General features: G+C 48.2%; 6 protein-coding genes across 6 annotated transcripts; 3 read left to right on the forward strand and 3 right to left on the reverse strand.

Moving 5' to 3' along the window:
* Nucleotides 1–151: 151 nt before the first annotated feature.
* On the forward strand, nt 152–1,724 carry FOMMEDRAFT_156766 (uncharacterized protein; the record flags this gene model as incomplete). The annotated part of the gene is made up of 8 exons (XM_007267009.1): nt 152–181; nt 240–494; nt 560–704; nt 777–1,075; nt 1,193–1,226; nt 1,278–1,373; nt 1,438–1,508; nt 1,569–1,724. 8 exons carry the CDS (start codon nt 152–154, stop codon nt 1,722–1,724), a joined length of 1,086 nt encoding a protein of 361 aa, XP_007267071.1.
* A 326-nt stretch (nt 1,725–2,050) lies between these two features.
* FOMMEDRAFT_108572 (uncharacterized protein) lies at nt 2,051–6,400 on the forward strand. Its single transcript, XM_007267010.1, has 10 exons — nt 2,051–2,309; nt 2,373–2,764; nt 2,820–3,107; nt 3,162–3,340; nt 3,395–4,411; nt 4,467–4,679; nt 4,844–5,012; nt 5,062–5,388; nt 5,442–5,567; nt 5,622–6,400. The coding sequence occupies exons 1-10, from the start codon at nt 2,084–2,086 to the stop codon at nt 6,324–6,326; spliced, it is 3,642 nt and encodes a 1,213-aa protein (XP_007267072.1). The 5' UTR covers nt 2,051–2,083; the 3' UTR covers nt 6,327–6,400.
* Nucleotides 6,401–7,644: 1,244 nt separating this feature from the next.
* FOMMEDRAFT_28864 (uncharacterized protein) lies at nt 7,645–11,482 on the reverse strand (the record flags this gene model as incomplete). The annotated part of the gene is made up of 3 exons (XM_007267011.1): nt 7,645–9,238; nt 9,348–10,249; nt 10,301–11,482. 3 exons carry the CDS (start codon nt 11,480–11,482, stop codon nt 7,645–7,647), a joined length of 3,678 nt encoding a protein of 1,225 aa, XP_007267073.1.
* An 880-nt stretch (nt 11,483–12,362) lies between these two features.
* FOMMEDRAFT_20476 (NADH-quinone oxidoreductase) lies at nt 12,363–13,552 on the reverse strand. The gene is made up of 8 exons (XM_007267012.1): nt 13,514–13,552; nt 13,393–13,452; nt 13,181–13,321; nt 13,052–13,123; nt 12,816–12,995; nt 12,677–12,757; nt 12,506–12,620; nt 12,363–12,448 (listed from the first exon to the last, which is right to left on the reverse strand). Exons 1-8 carry the CDS (start codon nt 13,542–13,544, stop codon nt 12,436–12,438), a joined length of 693 nt encoding a protein of 230 aa, XP_007267074.1. The 5' UTR covers nt 13,545–13,552; the 3' UTR covers nt 12,363–12,435.
* Nucleotides 13,553–14,108: 556 nt separating this feature from the next.
* On the forward strand, nt 14,109–17,003 carry FOMMEDRAFT_85871 (uncharacterized protein; the record flags this gene model as incomplete). The annotated part of the gene is made up of 3 exons (XM_007267013.1): nt 14,109–15,246; nt 15,361–15,716; nt 15,837–17,003. The coding sequence occupies 3 exons, from the start codon at nt 14,109–14,111 to the stop codon at nt 17,001–17,003; spliced, it is 2,661 nt and encodes an 886-aa protein (XP_007267075.1).
* A 1,573-nt stretch (nt 17,004–18,576) lies between these two features.
* FOMMEDRAFT_85214 (ARM repeat-containing protein) lies at nt 18,577–20,697 on the reverse strand (the record flags this gene model as incomplete). Its single annotated transcript, XM_007267014.1, has 8 exons — nt 18,577–18,679; nt 18,736–19,037; nt 19,092–19,464; nt 19,523–19,858; nt 19,909–19,988; nt 20,036–20,178; nt 20,228–20,501; nt 20,554–20,697. The coding sequence occupies 8 exons, from the start codon at nt 20,695–20,697 to the stop codon at nt 18,577–18,579; spliced, it is 1,755 nt and encodes a 584-aa protein (XP_007267076.1).
* Nucleotides 20,698–20,761: the final 64 nt, after the last annotated feature.

Below are 20,761 nucleotides of genomic sequence, written 5' to 3' on the forward strand. Positions count from 1 at the left end.
CTTTTGGTCTGGAAGAGACCACGTGATTATTATGAGTGGCCATGAGAGTTAATTTCCAAATATATCACTACCCTTCAGATCCTTCATCGTTTGACGCGGTTCAGAATCATCAACCGAAGCGCGAGCGCGTCGTGTGCACAATTTATTCACGATGCAAGCAAACAGCGGGGCATCTCTTCTTGTGAGCCTTGCATTATATCATTCGTGGTGGTGTTAACTCAAGAAACTATTGCTCTCAGACGGAACTCTGTCTGCGATATCCGGAGCCTCTTGGTGCCCATCCACAAGTGACCTATGAAGCTGCAGTACAGTATCTGGTCAAGGCACACCAGCTAGCAATGGGAGTCCCGTTTCAGTGGTTATACATAGACAGGCCTCAAGACGGAAGCTTATATATAATATATTTGATGGTACAACAACGATCATTCCCAAACGACGGCATTCGTTACCAAGAGCAGGAGAATCGGTATACAATACCAGCTGGTGGAGGTCGGGTAAGCAAAACGGCTATGTTGGAACGTTAAAATATGTGATGCTAAAGCAAATATGACACATGAAGGAACTCGAAGTTTGTGAGATCAAGTATGGTTTTATTCCGGATTCAACAGACACTGCTGCGTACCGTGTTCGACGACGATTCCGGTTAGTGAGAGGAGGTAGTCCACAACTCTATCTGGTGCATTATTTTGCTGGACAATCCATGCGTGCGTAATCCGAAATGCGTCTCTGTTAGTCAGATTTGAACTAACTTCCGACATCGCCACTCTGCTTTCCAGCAATCATACCTACCCTTCGCGGCCAACCTGTTCGACAGTATCCCTTGCGACCAGTCAACGAGCCTGCTATGTTCGTATTAGGAGAGAAGACGGGTCAAAAGGTCATGCCTCCCCAACGTGCTATGCAAGCGGGGCATCCTGCTCAAGCTATGGGTGCTCCTGCCGGGATGCCGGGAATGGTAGGCATGGGCGGAGGAATGCAACACCAAGCTGCAATGCTCGCGCACCAAAATCGAGAAATGGAGGCTCTTGAACGAAGACAAGTTCGTGAACGGGCCACAGGAATGCCTGGCCATGCCGTAAGTCCTCTATCTAATTTTAATCGACTACTTTGCGCGTTTGGACGTATTTCACTTTGCACATCTCCTCACCTGTTTCTCCGGCGCACTGACCTCCTATTTACTCCCATGTTGAAGCAGCAAGCTGCGGCTCACGACGACGACTCTGGAGGTCCGTAACTTAAAATTCTTCCCGTCTTTGATATTGATTAGGACCATTTAGATGAGTATGATCACGTCTCGACGCGTTCTCTCGCCTTAGCTCGCTATAAGCGGAACCATGATTACATGAACGAGGTTTTCATGTATGCTGCCTTTGGTACGCTTCTCAAGCCACCTACGCCACTACAAAACCTGTAATAATACTTGCCTTTTTTCGCCAGGTGACAAGAAGCCGAAAGAACCAGAAAATCCCTACTCCTGTTTCAATGAGGACGAGATGAAGGAAAAAATCGTAAGCATATTATTCGAACCCGCGATTTCATCTGCCGAGTTAACGATATTCTTTGGTTAGGCCAAATTAGAGAAGGAAGTTGAAGAACTCACAGCAAAATCCGAAGAGCGCCGCGCAGCGGCTCGACAACGCGAGCGGACAGAGACAGGCGAGTCGGGAGGCGATGTGTCTATGGCTAGCTTTGGATCAGCTCCTGCTGAGGTATCTGCTACTTGATCCCTTCTTGTGTTGTATTTCTGTATTGTACCTTGCTTTCGTTCTGTATGGCATTTTATTGAGGTTTCGTTTCGTGTTCCTGCCGCAATGCAACCGTATAAACAAAATTAGTTCCCTTTTTTTTTGATTTTTCACTGATTATAGGCCTGCTGTGTTTGCTCTGCGGGATCAAATGGAATGGATTCCCCCTCTTAAGAGGCACCAGCTATTGTATTACAAACTCGTCAAATGGTTTGTTTGTAGTCGTGGGAAAACGTTGATCACGCACTATTCTTTTCTTGAACTCAACAACTCAACCGAAACGAAAGTCTACTTGCGCCAGTACCGTCAGGGCTTGACGCGTACGCCCATCGTTGGCCATGTACCTGTACAATCTCACCTTACAACCGCCAACAGCGGCGACGCATGCTATAGTCGGTAACTTCTCTGGCGCTCGCCAGCAAGAAATCATCGTCTCACATGGGTCGCGTCTCGAATTACTCCGACCAGACGTGCAGACGGGTAAGATTTCAACGGTAATTGCCAATGATGCATTTGGCTCCATTCGTTCATTGGCTGCATTCAGATTGACGGGTGGGACGAAGGGTGAGCTTTGTGTGCGTATCTCAGTCTGTATTCTCCTCGATTTACGCTCTGCCTTTTTCTTAGATTATGCCATCTTAGGCTCTGATTCTGGAAGAATTGTTATTCTCGAGTATGATCCCAAAACGAGTAGTTTTATCAAGCTACACCAGGAGACGTATGGAAAGTCTGGCGCTCGGAGAATTGTTCCAGGACAGTACCTTGCGACTGACCCGAAGGGACGTAGTGTCATGATTTCGGCAATGGAGAAGGCCAAACTCGTCTATATTCTCAATCGTGACGCTGCAGCCAACTTGACTATCTCTTCCCCGTTGGAGGCGCACAAGAATGCAGCAATAATTCATCATATCGTTGGTGTCGATGTGGGATTCGAAAATCCTTTGTATGCGGCGCTTGAGGTTGATTACACGGAGTCTGACCAAGATCCAACGGGCGAAGCTTTTAATAACGCGGAAAAGGTGAGATGGTTGTCCTTTATTCATTAAGTATATGTCCTAATAGCTTGTGGTTTAGCTTCTTACTTTCTACGAACTCGATCTTGGATTGAACCACGTTGTCCGCAAATGGAGTGAACCTACAGATCCGCGCGCCAATCTTCTCGTTCAAGTGCCTGGTGGTCAACTAGCGACGTCTGATCGGTTCGATGGTCCGTCGGGTGTTCTGGTCTGTTGTGAAGACCATATCATCTACCGGAATATGGACTCACCTCAACATCGTGTTCCCATCCCTCGGCGTCGACATCCATTAGAAGACAAGGAACGAGGTTTAATCATCGTTTCTGCTGTCATGCACAAGATGAAGGTTCGAATCATATCAAATAATTCCTCTCGCTTACTCACTGACCTTTGATTCTAGGGTGCATTCTTCTTCCTTCTTCAGAGTGAGGAAGGTGACTTGTATAAAGTGACGATTGACCACGAGGATGAGGATGTCAGGGCGTTAAAAATAAAGTACTTCGACACAGTGCCCGTCGCATCTAGTCTGTGTATCTTGAAGTCTGGTTTCCTCTTCGTTGCCTCGGAGTTTGGCAATCAGTACGTTCCCCAACACAGTTTGTTCTGTTCAATGTTCACACATTTCTTTGAAAGTCATCTCTATCAATTCCAAAAGCTCGGTGACGATGACAACGAGCCCGAATTTTCTTCCACGGACTACCCCAATTTCGGCATGGCTGACCCCACAGTACCTTTACCGGCTGCATACTTCAAGCCTCGACCTCTAGATAATCTCGTACTTGCTGACGAGATCGAATCGCTAGACCCAATTATCGACTCAAAAGTCATGAACATCCTACCAAATAGCGACACCCCGCAAATCTTCGCCGCTTGTGGACGAGGAGCTCGGTCATCGTTCCGTACACTTCGTCATGGTCTTGAGGTAGAGGAAGTCGTCAGCTCGGACCTTCCTGGTATTCCCAATGCTGTGTGGACTACACGTATCAAGGAAGACGATCCTTATGACTCTTATATCATCCTGTCCTTCGTTAACGGTACACTCGTCCTGTCCATTGGAGAAACGATTGAGGAAGTCCAGGATACTGGTTTCCTTTCATCTGCTCCAACACTCGCCGTCCAGCAGATCGGGTCAGATGCACTACTTCAGGTCCATCCGCAGGGTATTCGACACGTCCTTGCTGACCGTCGTGTTAACGAATGGCGAGTTCCGCAAGGTAGGACAATCGTTGCCGCTACGACGAACAAACGGCAAGTAGTAGTGGCTCTAAGCTCGGCAGAGCTCGTCTATTTCGAACTTGATTTGGAGGGCCAGCTGAATGAGTACCAAGATCGTAAAGCCATGGGAAGTACCGTACTTGCTCTCAGTGTCGGAGAAGTCCCGCCTGGTAGGCAGAGGACTCCGTACCTAGCAGTCGGTTGCGAAGACCAAACAGTGCGAATCGTGTCGTTGGACCCTGAAAGCACATTGGAGACGATTAGTTTGCAAGCTCTTACGGCTCCTCCGTCAGCTATTTGCATCGCGGATATGTTAGACTCGAGTATCGACAAGAACCAACCGACGATGTTCGTGAACATTGGCCTGCAGAATGGTGTACTGTTGCGAACTGTGCTCGATCCGGTTAATGGCCAGTTAACGGATACTCGGACGAGGTCAGTCATGCGAATACTTCTATGAGCTGGGCACCGATTTACTTATGGCTATCAGGTTCTTGGGTACTCGACCAGTGAAACTTATGCGAGTCCAAGTACAACGCAATTCATCCATCTTGGCATTATCATCACGTTCATGGCTCAACTATACGCATCAAGGCCTCTTACATTTTACACCGTTAATCTTCGAGACGTTAGATCACGCGTGGGAGTTCTCCGCCGAGCTCTGTCCTGAAGGTCTTATCGGTATCTCTGGAAGTGTACTTCGGTAAGTATCTCGTTCTGCCTATGCTTCCTCAAAGATGAGATCTAGGGATCGCGATGCCAAAGGCATATGTCGAAATTTTTTTAATTACACCAATTGTTCCTACTGAGCTTGTCATACTATTTACCGCCGATGTTATTTTGGTAGTTTGCTGATAATGTCTTTAGTATTTTCCAGATCCCCCGGTTAGGTACGAAACTCAAACAGGATTCGATGCCTTTGACATACACTCCGCGAAAATTCATTCCCCACCCGATGAACCAATATTTCTATATGATCGAGGCAGATCATCGGGTTATGGGCGACGACGCTGCAAAAGAAAAATTAGCCGAACTTGTAGGTGCAATACTATACAAATTTCAATCGTCTGCTAATTGTACAATAGCGTCAGAGAGGTGTCAAATACGACCAGGAGGTCGTTGACCTACCACCAGAGGTGTTCGGCCGACCAAAAGCACCCGCAGGCACATGGGGTTCATGTATCAGGATTCTTGATCCTATCAACAAAGCTACCGTGAAAGTGGTTCATCTCGATAATAACGAGGCCGCGTTTTCGATTGCTATCGTACCTTTCGCAGCGAGGAACAGCGAGTTATTCCTGTGTGTCGGGACTGCATCGTCAACGTTCTTGGCACCGCGGTCGTGCTCTAGCGGGTTCATTCGCACGTATGCGTTTACGAATGGTGGCGCTGATTTGGAGTTGGTACATAAGGTATGTTTTCACAGCAAAAAGTTTCTTGAGACGTATCCTTACATTCTTTGAAGACCGAGGCAGACGATGTTCCTATGGCATTAATGGCCTTCCAGGGTCGGCTTTGCGCAGGAGTCGGGAAGTCACTTCGTATCTATGAAATTGGTAAAAAGAAGCTCTTACGAAAAGTCGAAACAAAGGTCCGTATTCATTTTTTTAACGGTAATGCAATCAATCTTAACACATCGATTTAGACCTACGGCTCCGCAATCGTCACCCTAAACACCCAAGGTTCGCGCATAATCGTCGGCGACATGCAAGAATCCATCGTCTACGCAGTATTCAAACCACCCGAAAACCGACTTCTCATCTTCGCAGACGACTCCCAACCACGGTGGACGACTTCTGCCGTAATGGTAGACTACACGACCATCGCGGCGGGTGATAAATTCGGGAACGTATTCATCAACCGACTGGATTCCAAAATCTCTGACCAAGTAGATGAGGACCCCACTGGTGCAGGTATCCTACACGAAAAAGGTCTTTTGATGGGCGCACCGCATAAAACGGGGATGATCGCGCATTTCCACGTCGGAGACATCGTAACGAGCATACACAAAATCTCCCTCGTCGCAGGTGGTCGAGAAGTCCTCCTTTACACCTGTTTACACGGAACGATTGGGATCCTCGTTCCTTTCGTCTCTAAAGAAGATGTCGACTTCATCTCGACGCTCGAACAGCACATGCGGTCGGAGAAGCTCAGTCTCGTCGGGAGAGATCATCTTGCGTGGAGGGGTTATTACGTACCAGTGAAAGCTGTTGTAGATGGTGATCTATGCGAACAGTTTGCAAGGTTACCTGCGAATAAGCAGTCTGCTATTGCAGTTGAACTCGACCGGACGGTTGGGGAGGTGTTGAAGAAATTGGAGCAGTTGAGGGTTACCGCTAGTGGTTTCTAATCCGACTTGCTTTCTATTTTCTTTGTGCATATATATATGTGCTCTCAAGCTATTCGTGCTGTATTGAAACTTGCTTACCTGACTGGGGCAATCATTAAGTCAAGTCCTCAAAACCATAGTAAGTAATGCGGAAAAAGGAAACAGGTAGAATAAGATTACAAGATACTTAATCAATCACCAAACATCAAAACTGTGAATACGGAGGATGAGTACTAATGTCTTTAATTCCATGTTACTAACAGTGAAGAAGAATCAGGGATTGAGATCAAATCTGGAAAGAATATAAATGTGCTAAGAATGAAAATGCAGCAATAATACACTTATTCTTCCTTCTCAAAAAAGGCTCACATTTATCAAATAAACACAGTCTTTCATAAACTTGTTAACTACACATATACATATAATTACAACAACCAAAACTATGTATCACCTCTGGTACTTACATCAAACACATCAGTAATAGCAAATCTAATAATATAAAATTATAAATCCAAAACAAATTCACTACCATAGAGTTGATTTATGAGCTTTGTGCATTTTAATTTTTAATAAGTGTAATGATACAATGTAAGAGAAGGCAGGAGAAAGGCCAAGAGGAAACTCAAAGAAATGACTGTGTTATATTTATTAAGGGGAAAGAAGATGACATAGGTATTATTATATAAAAAAAGAAATATTTCACTTACAGAAATCAGTCATTCAATTTAGACAGATAAGTAGATAGACAGAGTGTCTCCACATTAACAGGTATTTTTGTTGCTGTGCAAGTTTTTCGTCATGTAAAATTGTAATACTAACTAATAATAGCGAGCAAGAAACAAAGAAACAAAGAAACAAAGAAAGATATACGTGTTACGTGAGGTGGGGATGAGATGAGACGTGTTGTAATACTAACTTAATAGAAAAGAAAGAAAAAGAAAGGAAAAGAAAGGAAATATATAATTACAAAGTCAATTATACGAAAGAAAGAAGTAGAAAGAGACAAAAAGGAGAAAAAGTAGTGAAACCCCGAACGTAAAAAAGAAAACTTGGAGTAGAAGTGTTGAATAAAATTAGCCCGGGGAGAAAGAAACAGAAAGCAAAAGGAGGGGAAGGAAAGGGAACTGTTATCATGAGTCGTAGGACTCAATAAAGAGGGAAGGAAGGAAAGAACGAGCGTGTGAACATGTGATGAGAGAGTACTAGTGATGAGGGAGAAGACAGGTGTGGTTCGGTAGTGATGAAACGTCATCAAAAGAAATGAAAGGTCAAATTCGTCATGACGCATGAAACTAAAAACAGTCTTAAAGGAAAACAAAGAAACAAAAAGAAAGCATGATTAACGAAGGAACGAAATGTTCTGATCCACCGACGGGTACCGATACGCAACGAACTTCGGGTCCTGGTCCACAAGCTCCTCAATCGCCCGGCGAGACGCGACACTCATCCTCGATGGGGCTGTGAAACCATTCACACTTAACCCTCCTCCTCCTCCGTTCACACTCAAACCTCCTCCATTACTAGCGTTATTATGCCTCGACCGACTACTCCCTCCGTTACCCGCACCGTAATCCGTCACAGAAGGCGACCCATCTTGATGAGGGTCTGACTCGCTCGTCGGTGGTCCAGGATGTACAGCCGGAGGTACGTATGGCGACGGGACAGCCAACGACAACCTCGCATCGTGCTCTCGCTCTCTCATCGCAAGACTCGAACGCGACCCACTCCCACCGCCTGTAACTTTACTAAGTAAATTCGCCAGTCCGAACTTACTCCTCCGTTTCCCAACCACTGCCGCTTTCTCATTATCACATCGCGGGGCCGCCGGGTGAAGGTGTTGATAATCCTGTTGCAAGTTGCCTAACCCAAGTCTCCCAACTGAACGTGACGCCGGTACAGCAGTGGCAGTACTCCCCATCTCCGCATACGGAGAATACCCAAACGGATCTTGTGGTCCTCCAAGTACCGGACGCATATTATTATTACTCCGTCCGTTCAAAGGAAACGTACCACCCGAAGCAGGTAAGTCAGGTCTCGAACTCAACCCTCCAAACGACTGTCTCCGCATATCTCGCCTGAAATATGGTTGTGGTGAACCAAGACCGAGCGCCTCGTTATTAAGATTAAGATTATTGCCGTCCATGACGTTTTGCGGATTCATGTCGAACATCGTTACGGGGCGCGGAGAGTCGATCGGCGTAGGCATAGACTGCGACGCCGCGATCTCATTCGGCAAGGGAGGAAGTGACTTGTGGAGGGAATAGACGGAGATAGGACGTGGTGATGACGGTGCACGGATAACAGGTGGTTGCAATTCTGGTGGAATGTCCTGTCCACCCCTTTGGAGCATGTTATCGGGCTCAGACGAAACAGCCTGAATGACCTTTGGTGGATCCGACTCCGGAGTACCATATCCATTCGCATTACTATGCGATTCCTCAGTATGCGCAGGTAACATCCCACCCATCTGTCTCGAACACGACGCATCCTCCAACCAGGTATTCCGAATCGACGTCGGGGTAGGGAGTGCGGCAGTGGGCGGCGGAGCAGCAGTCCCAGAAGAAGGCGGCACCGATGTACGTCTCGACGCATTCGACATCGAACGTTCTCGCGACGTCCTATTGACAAGATACGATAGTGGCGGAGGTGGCGCAAGCGGCGTGTCATCTTCGGGCCGTTCGACGGGCGGCGCCTCCCGCCCACGCTGTACCTCGTTCTTCGCGCCCCTATTGCCCTTGACGAGGCCCCAGATCTTAGCAAGGCCCTTCTTTTTCTTTGGTCGCTCAATTCCACGCGGTTCGACGTCGCGATCACCGGATACGGAGGCACGTCGAGGGAAGATTTGACTATGGCGGATGGATGGTGCGTTGCTTCCAAGGTCGACGGTAGGCGGCCGCATCTGCATGGCCTGCTTCTCCTGGTCAAGCGCCAAGCTAAACGAAAAAACCACGATAAGCAAACGAAACACATCAAATCAGTCATGTAGAAGAAAGAGACCAAAAAACTTCTAAATGAATAGAAAGAAAGAACTTAGAAACTTACTGCATATCCATCATACTACCCGAAAGTGACATAATCCCGGACGGAGCGAAACTATCCCTACTTTTCCAAGCTTCACTCCAATTGCGGAAAGCGAAGAACTTCGAGCGGCGATTTGCGCTCATGCTAGCCGAACTAATGCTCTGAGAATCCACGAGCGAAATCTGCGAATGCACCCGTGTGTTCGGTGGGCGAACGGAACCAGGCGCCGAGCCTGGGGGTGGCGTCAGAGGTTGCGGAGCGGTAAGAACACTCATCGCGCGTGTACTCGATTGCGAAAGCGACATCGGTCGGTCGCGCTCCCGAGCAAGGATAGGACCAGAGCCGTTCGAAGCGGTGTAAAATCCGCTATCTGTTTGGTAGGGAAGCGGACTGTTGGCGGAATACATCGACATCACCTCTCCATTGCGTTCTCCATTACGGTCACCACCAGAACCACGGGATGATTTACGAGCCCGACTGCGCTCTCGTTCTCGCTCGCGTTTCTCCTCGCGACGGCGTTCCCGTTCCTCTTTTCGGACATCAACCTGTTCGACGATCATGCCGTTTTCTAATAATGTCACCTCACGGCCTTGACTTTGATGGCGCGCATGATGACCCGATCCATCAAGAGCGATTGGGCCGAGAGATAAAGGAGTGGGCCCAGACACTGAGCGCTTTTGTCCATGAGACGCCTTGAGTCGTACCCCATTTTCATCGACAGCTGCCCCGTTATTATTGGTAGAAGTGTCGTACGTCGATCGCCGTAAGCTATCATATGTATCTTTCAGTTTGCTTTCGAGTAAACGAGATTCTTGCATAGCGCGTGCACGGGCAAGAGCTTCCGCTTCCAAGAGCGCGGTCTGTGTTTTGATGTAAAGATCGATTGTCTGTTGGCGCGCTTGCGGCTCACGAGGATTCTTAAACTTAGATTAGTAAATCAATGCAAACATTATTCTTCAGCGTAGTGTACATACCATTGAGAGCCAGAGTTTCAAGTTAGGCTCCGTCAAACGGTTACCTCGTGCGCGAGGTCTACTATGGTCGGCAGGTCTAACGACAACTTGATGGGATTCTGAACTCGAGTTAGACGCTTTTGTTCGAGCACGTTCCTCCTCCTCCGCTTCCTGGCGGCAGAGTTCATGATAATGAATATCGCTTTCACGGTCCCATACACCGGGGCCCGTGACGTCGACATCAGCCATGTCCTGATCGCGCATCGCGCACTCGACACAAATCTCGCGGCCATCTTGTTGAGGATACCCAGCGGGCCGGTAGGTCTGCTGATTATACCGCGTATCGGGTGCATAAGTGTTATAAACAGGATTGACTGCAATGGGAGTGGGCGAAGAAGGCGGCGTAATATACGTAGGTTGCTGGGCAACTGCTCGCGTGCTGGAAGAGATAGGAATGGCAGTGGGCTTATAAGACGGCGCTGCACTTGAGGGGATTATCGGGGAGTGCCGTGGGGGCACATTGCCGTTCGTAGGCGATATCGACGGGTGCTTCGGCATGCCGTTTTGCAGATGTTGAGATTGCCTGCCCGGGGTCGCGCTCGACTCGGAGAGGACGTCGACGGGCGTGTCTGTGGCAGAGCGGACGTCAGTGAACACGCCCGAGTCGTCTTTTGATTGGCGAAAGGATTCGCGAAGATATGGAGAGGGCGTGTAGCGTAGTCGGTCATTCGAGTCTGCTGCTGCTGCTGCCGCCGTAGAAGCGGTAGGCGGTGCATGATCGTACTGAGCGGGCTGTTGTAAGGCGTTTGTGTCGTTGGCCGTTGCAGGCCGTGATCCCACGGCGGGATCGTATGCCGGACCCGACGGCTTTTCTGCGGAAAACTCATTGTATGAAGACGAGCGCATCCTGGGAGCGACGTCCATCCTGCTTGAACCTCCTCGCACGGACGATTCGCCAAAGGACGAGTAGTGTTGGTGATGTTGTTGTTGCTGCTGTTGAAGCTGGTGTTGCTCCCTGTCTCTGTCTCTGTCTCTGTCTCTGTCTCTAAAATTACTATAAGCGTAGGCGGCGTTGAGGTTGTCCTGACCAAGGACAGCAGCGTAAGGGCCGGATTGGTCTGGGATTTGACCCAGGCCGTAGGCGGCGAGGTGCCTGCTGTCGACCGCGGGAGGAAACGTCGCCGTTGTGGTGGTGGTCGTCATTCAAAAGACAACTCGGGAATGGAATGGAAAAGGAGGAGAGGGCCGAAAAAAAGGGATGAATTGCAGACGGTGGTTGTTGGGTGACGGCTAGGACGAAAGAAGGTAGGAGGCGTGACCAAGAGTTGCCGAATGTGCACGCGCTAGCGACAAGCGACGCGATGGCGGGCGATACCCGGCGACGACGACAGACGGCGTGTGCACCGTCGCACGACGTCGAGAGCAGGCAGGTGTTTATAGCAGAGCGTGAAGGCGGGAGGCGATGAGACGAGACGAGACGAGACGATAGACTGACGCCCCCCTCGCTGTGCTCTTCCTTTCCCCGCAAATACACGGCTGACTAATCACCCATACAAGGCTACATTCTCTGCTCTGCTCGTAGGTCTAGTCCCTGTGGTACGCAAAATATTTGAAAACACATGCTGCTGGTCAGTAAGAGTGGCAAACACAGGCTATGAGCAGGACGAAGCAGACGTGCATCTCGCACTCGCAGACTCGTCTACGTGGAATGAACCCTCCGTGACTCATCAATACACTCTCAGAACTCGCTATACTTCTCCGTCAGTGAGACACCCCAGAGTCTATATGCTCCGACAGGAAGCCGCGCCATCATAAAAACAACTCATCATACCCGCAAATACAAACATATATGCATAAATAATCGAATAATGATTTTATGAAATCCGTTGAGTATAGCTTGCAGATGCACAAGATATTTCCTTTGTGCAATGCACCCTATGTGTCCTTGAACCATCTCTGACTCTCAGACGTATTAAGCACATGTCTCTACAGGTTCCCGTGCCTGCGCGTATGATTCAACAACATCATAGAAATTATCACACAGAACGCTCATCCTCTTTTCACCTCCAAACACCATTTAGTAGTAAAATATGGATTTGCATAACCATGTGAAGTTTGCTATCTACACAAGCAAAAATGACAAGTGGGGTTATGTATTACTTTCGGTACCTGCATCAACAGAGTCAGTGCCCCCAAATTAAGTATGAGATAAGAACAAATACTGACCACAAAGCTGATTTACGGTTTCTACGCATCTTGCGCTGCAATTGGAGCATGCCGTACAGCAAAGCTTCTGCGGTCGGGGGACAGCCGGGAACGTATATATCCACGGGTACGATACCTAGAAAGACGTCTTGTCAATGCACAGCAAAAACAATGGTCAAAGTTCCTGCTTACGATCACAGCCTCGGACAACAGAGTACGAATAGTGGTAATAACCACCGCCATTCGCACACGAGCCCATAGAAATGACCCATCCTAACCAGCACAAACAAATCAGTATCTCGCTAAACGACATGCAAAACAAAAGACGTACGAGGTTCGGGCATCTGGTCATACACCTTCCTTAACGCTGGTGCCATCTTATTCGTAAGAGTACCCGCAACGATCATGATATCGGACTGGCGAGGGCTTGCTCGGAACACGACTCCGAGACGGTCCTGGTCGTAACGTGCTGCGGCCATGTGCATCATCTCCACGGCACAACATGCAAGACCTGTTAACGGACATCGATGATTGCTCTTTTAAGGTAAAGAGGGTTGTATCACACACCGAACGTCATAGGCCACATCGAACCCTGTCGAGCCCAATTCACGACCTTGTCCAGCGTCGACAATACATACTCTACATAGTGTATCCTTCAGAACGAAGTGTAAGTGGGTATTGAAATAATACACGTACCAGCCTTGTTCTGCGGCGTCTCCAAGCTGAGCTGGTTCGAACCTCGCATAGCGAGTTTAGTCGTCGGGAGTTGCGGATCCACCAAAGCTGGTGGTGACGAAGAAATTTGTGCCGGGGCAGATGTCTTTAACGAACGAAGACCTAAGTAAAAATCGAATACATTTCAAGTCAACAATGATCTTATGGGCAAACTGACTTCGTAAAGAGCTCACCATGAACAGCACCTGGCCGCAACAACGCCGAGCGAGTGGCAACACCAACGCTTCTCGAAACTATTCATCCAACGAAATCAGACGAAACACCTATAAACGCTTGTCATATATCCAAACGTACCTGCAGAGGAAGTGAAAGCCGTTAAAGACATGGTGAGTACTGAAAGAAAGAATGTCAGTTGTGCAATGTGCGTCTAACCAGTAAGAAGCCGTGAAATGTGTAATCAAGCAATTAGGTAATTCCGAAGTCCTGAAGAACTCATGTGATCTAATTTATCACGTGAAATAAGTCTGGTTTTGGTTCTCTCAACTTCTCTGCACATTTTTGGAATTTATCCAAGTTATTATCCAACAACGTGCGAAAGGTATTCGAATCTATTTTTGTATCAAATCCTATCACACCGCCATCGTGTTTTCAGCATGGCCAGCGCAGCAAATAAGCGCCTAACTCTTGCCCTTTACCCTTTACCACAACGTTCCGTCCCTTGTACGCAGGTCCCCAGCTAACCCTGCCCTGGACGCAGTCCACAGTCACAGATTCTTTAGTAGTGAAACTGCCAGAACTGTCTGACAATTTGCTTTGTCTCTGGGATAGGAGTGTAAAGACCAATTCACACTTGACTACTAGGTAATGCATCTTGGCTGGGCATTTTGCCTTCTTTTTACTGTTAGAATTATGTTTGGCTAACATACAGATGATCAGATTACATTGACAGATGGGGTCAAGCACTACATCTAGTCAAGATTCTCTTGAGGATTCTGTTGATCTTGACAATCCGTGGACACATTACAATCTTGCCCTCGAACACTGGGAGCACTTCGAGCAATCATGGGAACGGGAAGAACTTGAAAAGTCCATTATTCACAATCGTACTGCTCTAGAACTTTGCCCTAAAGGACATCCTGATTGCTCGGACTTTTTGTATAACCTTGCACTATGTCTTTATTCACGATATGAACATTGGGGCCAAATCGAAGATCTAGAAGAATCCATTGAGTTGGGCCGAGCTGCCCTCAAGCTTCGACCCGAAGGCCATCCTGATGGTTCCAGTTCTCTCAACAACCTTGCGAGCTCTCTGACAATCCGATACAAGCAGCAAGGAAGGACGGAGGACCTCGAGGAAGCCATTGAGTTGCACCGAGCCACCCTCGAGCTTCGACCCGAAGGCCATCCTCGTCGTTCCATCTCTCTCAACAACCTTGCGAACGCTCTGATAACTCGATACGAGCAGCAAGGAAGAGTGGAGGACCTCGAGGAAGCCATCGAGTTGCACCGAGCCGCCCTCGAGCTTCTCCCCGAAGGCCATCCTGATCGTTTCATGTCTCTCAACAATCTTGCGAACTCTCTGACAACCCGATATGAGCAGCAAGGAAGGACAGAGGACCTCGAGGAAGCCATCGAGTTGCACCGAGCCACCCTCGAGCTTCTCCCCGAAGGCCATCCTCGTCGTTCCAGTTCTCTCAACAACCTTGCGAGCGCTCTGACGACCCGATACTACCAGCAGGGAAGTATGGAGGACCTCGAGGAAGCCATCGAGTTGCACCGAGCCGCCCTCGAGCTTCTCCCCGAAGGCCATCCTGATCGTTCCATGTCTCTCAACAATCTTGCGAACTCTCTGACAACCCAATATGAGCAGCAAGGAAGGAAAGAGGACCTCGAGGAAACCATCGAGTTGAACCGAGCCGCCCTCGAGCTTTTCCCCGATGGCCACCCTGATAGTTCCAGTTCTCTCAACAACCTTGCGAACGCTCTGACGACCCGATACGGGCAGCAGGGAAGGATAGAGGATCTCGAGAAAGCCATCGAGTTGCACCGAGCTGCCCTCGACCTTCGACCCGAAGGCCATCCTGATCGTTCGGCGTCGCTATGGGGCCTTGCAGATGATGTATATGCTCAGGTTGAGAGACAATGGCATGTGGGACAGTTCGAAGAATGTATGCAGTTGCTGGAGCTTGCTGCTAGTCAAGCATTCTCGGGATTGTTGGTCCGCCTTCCTGCCGCCCAACGATGGGTAACACTTGCGCGATTGCACAATCACATCTCCACCTTTACCGCATACGAAGCAACCACATCGATCCTTCAATACGCTCTCACTATAAATCCAACTCTTCGCGAACAACATGATTTTCTTCTTAGGAATGGCGATTACAGGATGCTTGCCTTGGACGCCGCTTCCTACGCGATAGAGAAAGGTCAATTAGAGCAGGCTGTAGAGATATTGGAGCAAGGAAGAGGCTTACTTTGGTCACAGCTGCGCGGTCTTAGGACCCCTCTGGATCAGCTTGCAGAAATGAACGAAGGACTTGCCGACAGATTCAGGGATGTTGGTCGCCGGCTCGAGGATCTGACAACATCTCATGAAGGGTTAGCGTCTGGCTCAACGATGGATGGAGGCGAATCACTTAGATTGGACAGTAAACCAGGGCGGAACTCGTTTGACGAGCTATTGAGGTTGAAGAAGCAACTCTCGCACGAGCAAGATGAGATTATTAACGAGATCCGACGAGTGCCTGGATTCGAGAGCTTCCTTGCAGCTACGCCATTTAAAGAGCTGCAGTGGGCAGCGTCAGAAGGACCGATCATCATCGTGAACCATAGCAAATATCGATCCGATGCCCTCATTATCCTCCCTTATGATGTCTCAGCAGTTGTCTGCGTTCAGCTGGACAAAGAGTTCTATAACGACAGCATCAAGCTATGTAACGAACTTGTGGAAACACGCGGACGACTCAAATCGGACCCGGTAGAATATGACAAGAAACTTTGTGAAGCGATGAGGATGTTATGGGATAGAGCTGTTTCCAAAGTTGTTGATAAATTTTCAGAATGCGGTGTCGAAAAAGGATCTCGGATCTGGTGGTGTCCTACATCGGTGTTATCTGCGCTCCCATTCCATGCCGCAGGACCATATAAGGATGCAGATGGGACTACAAAGTACTTATTAGATGACTATATTTCGTCATATACTCCGACAATCGGCGCACTCATCAGTGCCCGATCCAAGGTTAGCATGAGTGAACCAAAATTGCTTATTGTCGGAGATACTGCTACGCTTCGATCAACTCGACAGGAAATTCGGGACATTCGGAACTGCTTAGGGTGTGACAAATCAGCAACTACGGTACTGCTCGATCGCAGAGCGTCTCATCGTACAGTATTGACGATGCTTCAGAAGGTCACATGGGTTCACTTCGCTTGCCATGGCCACTTAGACCCGAAACCATTTGATTCATCGTTCAAACTCTCTGGCCGAAATTTGACATTACTCGATGTCATCCGAGCAAACGTCCCGAATGCGGAGTTCGCATTTCTCTCTGCTTGCCACACTGCCGAGTTGTCTCATTCTGGTGCACACGACGAAGCACTTCATCTCTCAGCGGCCATGCAATTCAGTGGGTTCCGAAGTGTGATCGGGACAATGTGGGAGTTATACGACGAGGATGGGCCTCACTTCGCTCGGGTCGTTTACGAATATATGAATGACTGTGAAGACAGCGAAGTGAAGTATAAGCGGGCAGCTGCAGGACTTCGGAAAGCGGCATTAGAGTTGAGAGCAAGGGAAGGAATTCCGACTGAACGATGGGTTAATTTCGTGCATATAGGTGCTTGAATTGTGTCGTAATAAAATTTGGAACATATCTTGTTATTTGTATTACCGTCACTGTCTAATTACTGTCTGTAGCTTGTCTTGATGTGTGTTTTGACGCAATCGTGTGCAAATACATCGTTGGTATCTACTTGCCAATCTCAGTCCAAAAAAGTTGATGCATTGCATACTTTGGAGCAACTAAGCCAGGAATATGTGAAGTTACTTGTGTAACAGGCCGCATCAACAAAGGCAAACAAAATTAAATTGCAAGAAATCATAGTCCCTCCCTCCCTCACGGGTAACTGGTGGGCATATTGGTTGAAGATCTCCAGGTACGAGAAACGTTAAATTATGAACGACTAGAGAATTCTCCTAACATGTCCAGGATGCGTGGTATACTGCATATGTACAATGCACAATAAATACCTCGAATAAACCAAGCAAATAAAGCGAAATTCTACAGTCATGCTTTCGGCGAAGTGGCTTTCTTGTGCTCTTTGAGCATTGCAATACGCTAAATAGCAAGAATCAGCGAACTACTCAGACAGAAGGCATAGGTCAAATAGACCATTTACCTGCTTTCGTTCCTCTTTCCGTCTTGCCATCTCGGCTGCCTTCTCCTCCTTCGTCATCGGGACAGCAGTGGGCGTTCCAGGTACGGAACTACCAACAGGAGATACAGCCCGAGGTGGAGATACGGTTATATTTGGTGATGAAGACTTTGCTGGGAGGGCAGAAGGCGACTTTGCTCGTGCAGGAGGCGATTTCGTTTTTTGTAGAGAGTTTGTAGATGTAACGAGTGCTGATGGGCGAGATCGTGTTGGTTGTGGTGTATGGAGGTCACTTCCCCATGCGTCTTCTAAGGAATCATTGTTACCAGTCCCGCCGTCCATCGCTCCCCAATCGTCTGTTTCTAAATTTAATCACCAATTAGATCACCCAACGAATATTGAACTGGATCGTCACATACCGTCAACTGAAAGCGTAGGAGTCGAGAACGCTAGAGACTCGTCAAACCCAAGTGTCGACGCAGCAGCAGACGCATTCTTCATCGGTGCGCTCTCAAACGCGGTCCAATCATCTGCATCAGCATTTACGTCCATGAGGTCTTCGGAGGCCCATGAATCCAACCCTGCTACATCTGCTGCTGAACGTTTAGTCGTACCCAGCTGCATACCACGCCCCTTTGTAGTGGAGGACGATGTCGCTCCCGGGGACGAAAACTTTGACGAAGACGGCGCTATGGTGCTTGAAGGTCCCGCAGCGGTGGAGGTAGAAGCCGAACCGTTGAGCGTTGGGGGCAGCGGTGTGGAGCCAGGACGGTCCGATGTTGACGTCGCCATCGTGCTTTGCAGATCACCAGGTGAAAGCTGGAAGAATTCTAGTTAGAACAGCACTTGCTAACCAAAGGTCACTAAGATCACATACCTTCTTGGTGAGGGAAGACACAGCCCATCCTGCTAACGCGCTTGCAGCACCGGCAGCAGAGTTCACTAGAGCATTCTGCCCTGCTGGTACTGGTAGAACGACGTTCGGTTGGCCGTTTGCATTTAAGACAGTCTCCGGCTGTGTGCTGGGTGTTAGATCATGTAGTCTAAATATCTTCTAGAATTGAGAGCCGTACCATCGATGCTGCATGGGATTCCACTTTCTTGATAAAGAGATCCATAGCTTTGAATGCTTGGTCTCGTACTAGCCTAGATCAAAAATTAGAATACGCCATACTGCTAGGAATTAGCGCCATAGCACTTACTTTTCTTTGTCGATCAGCGTGGATGATATACTCGGAATGACCTTCGTCGCAAGATCCTCAGCGTCAAAACAATCAATCGTTGCCATGAATGCCATAAGGCCAGCCACTCTTGCATGTACGAACGGATCTTTGAGTGCTCGTGCGAAGGCTGGGACGAGCACCTTTTTCTTCGTATTGTAACCTAGCGAAGGTCCCAATCGTCCAATAAGAATGCAAGTATTTGTTCGTATTGCGGATTCTGGGTCTGATTGCATCTTCGCAAGATGTCGGAGAAGGTCGTTGTTGAGTATCCTATCATTGAACTAGACAAAACTCATAAACTGATAATCCGTAACATCTAGCACGATATGAAATACCTTAAGATAAAGAAGACCAATTGATTTAACCGTAGCCTCCCGAATAACTGCAACCGTATCCGTAAATCCCGTTTGAAGATGCGGCCAAATTTTATCTGCAACAGTCTTATTATCAAGCTTGTCGGCGTATTCGGAAAGATGTTCGAGTAGTGCTATGCGTGTTCCACGATCGGGGCTAGCGAAAAGTTTTGTAACCGGAGCAAGGACTATCGTAGGATAGTCCGTCGGGGAGGCATGAACACCTAATTGCAAAACGATGGGGAGAATCGTATTTGCTGTTGCACCACCGAACTCGAGCGCAGATACTAAGGATGGTAACACTCGATGCGATGCGAACTCGGGTGGCAGAGTCGATGCTGAATCTTTTATCGATCTAGGAAATAGACATAAATACCTATCAGTGGATCTGGTGCGGAAACTCAGACCCTCACTTAAGCAAAACTGCTTTCTCAGCCTCTCCCTTGATATTGAACTGATCCAGACCTTCGCACATGCGGACAAAGGTATTATTCGCGAAAAATCCAGTGCCTTCTCCTGTCTGCCCCATACCGATTTCGAGAAAAGCAGCAGGGGATATGCGTGATTTTGCATTGGGATTAAGGAGCTTCTTGTACTGAGTGAAAATTGGTGGGGGAATTGCACCACGTGAGGAGGCAGGAGGAGGAGGATGGGGTGGGTCTGCTGTTGCTGGTAGGGGTGCATTCGGATTAAATATGGAGTGGATGAGGAGACCTAGGGCATATGCATCTGCAACTGCTGGGTGGTGCCTATAATGGTAATGAATATGCCGTCAATAATATTAGGCAGAGCAACTTACTCTTTCAAAGATGACCAGCCAGCCTTTTTGACTTCAGGGGAGGCATGCCTATTAGAATCGGGCAAGACACTTCCAAGGGTCTGTATACGTGTTAAAAATAGGAAGCGATTTTACACAGCATACGTACATAAAGGACGGCTTGGTCGTCCTTAGCATTACTGAGAAGTTCAAATCCACCAAGTCTCCATTCACCAGAGGGGGACAAGAATATTGAGTCTATGCGCACGTTCCCATGTGTTGATGCACAAGAGTCGTTTACGAAGGCCAGGGCTGTCTGGATTACCCATCAGTTCAATGACATGTTTACCTCTACTATTACTGACTGATATGCGCTGCAAGCCCCACACGTTCCACTCCTCGCGCTCTTTCGCACCCTTTGTCGACCAAGACTGCAGTACTTGTCCCAATGGTTTTACGCGCTCTGTCATAATGTAGACAATAGTATCCGACTCCGCAGTATCGATAAATTTGAGGACATCCGGATGCCGAACGGTGCGCAGCTTTCGCAAAGCATTCTTTGCCAGGGGAAGTAAATTTCTCCTAGGAGGCTGATTCGAGTCAAAGATAAAAACTGATACTGGCGTTCCATCATCCTGAGTGACAATCAGCACCAAAACGTAGGTAGAAGTGTACTGGAACGCTCACCCTCTTTGTACCATCGTAAAGTGTCCAGATTGTTCTACCCTCAAAGTACGTGTTCTTCTCTCCAAGAGAAAAGGGCAAATTTAGACCGGATTTCTGCACCAGAGACGAGACAGCAGCCGATCCAAGATTCCTAAGCAAGTCCATAATTATACAGTTAAAATTTGTGGCCCAAGTTGTAGTCGTGGCTCGGAGGCAAAAGCAGTCAACA

Source organism: Fomitiporia mediterranea (assembly GCF_000271605.1).
Source record: "Fomitiporia mediterranea MF3/22 unplaced genomic scaffold FOMMEscaffold_6, whole genome shotgun sequence".
NCBI lineage: Eukaryota > Fungi > Basidiomycota > Agaricomycetes > Hymenochaetales > Hymenochaetaceae > Fomitiporia > Fomitiporia mediterranea.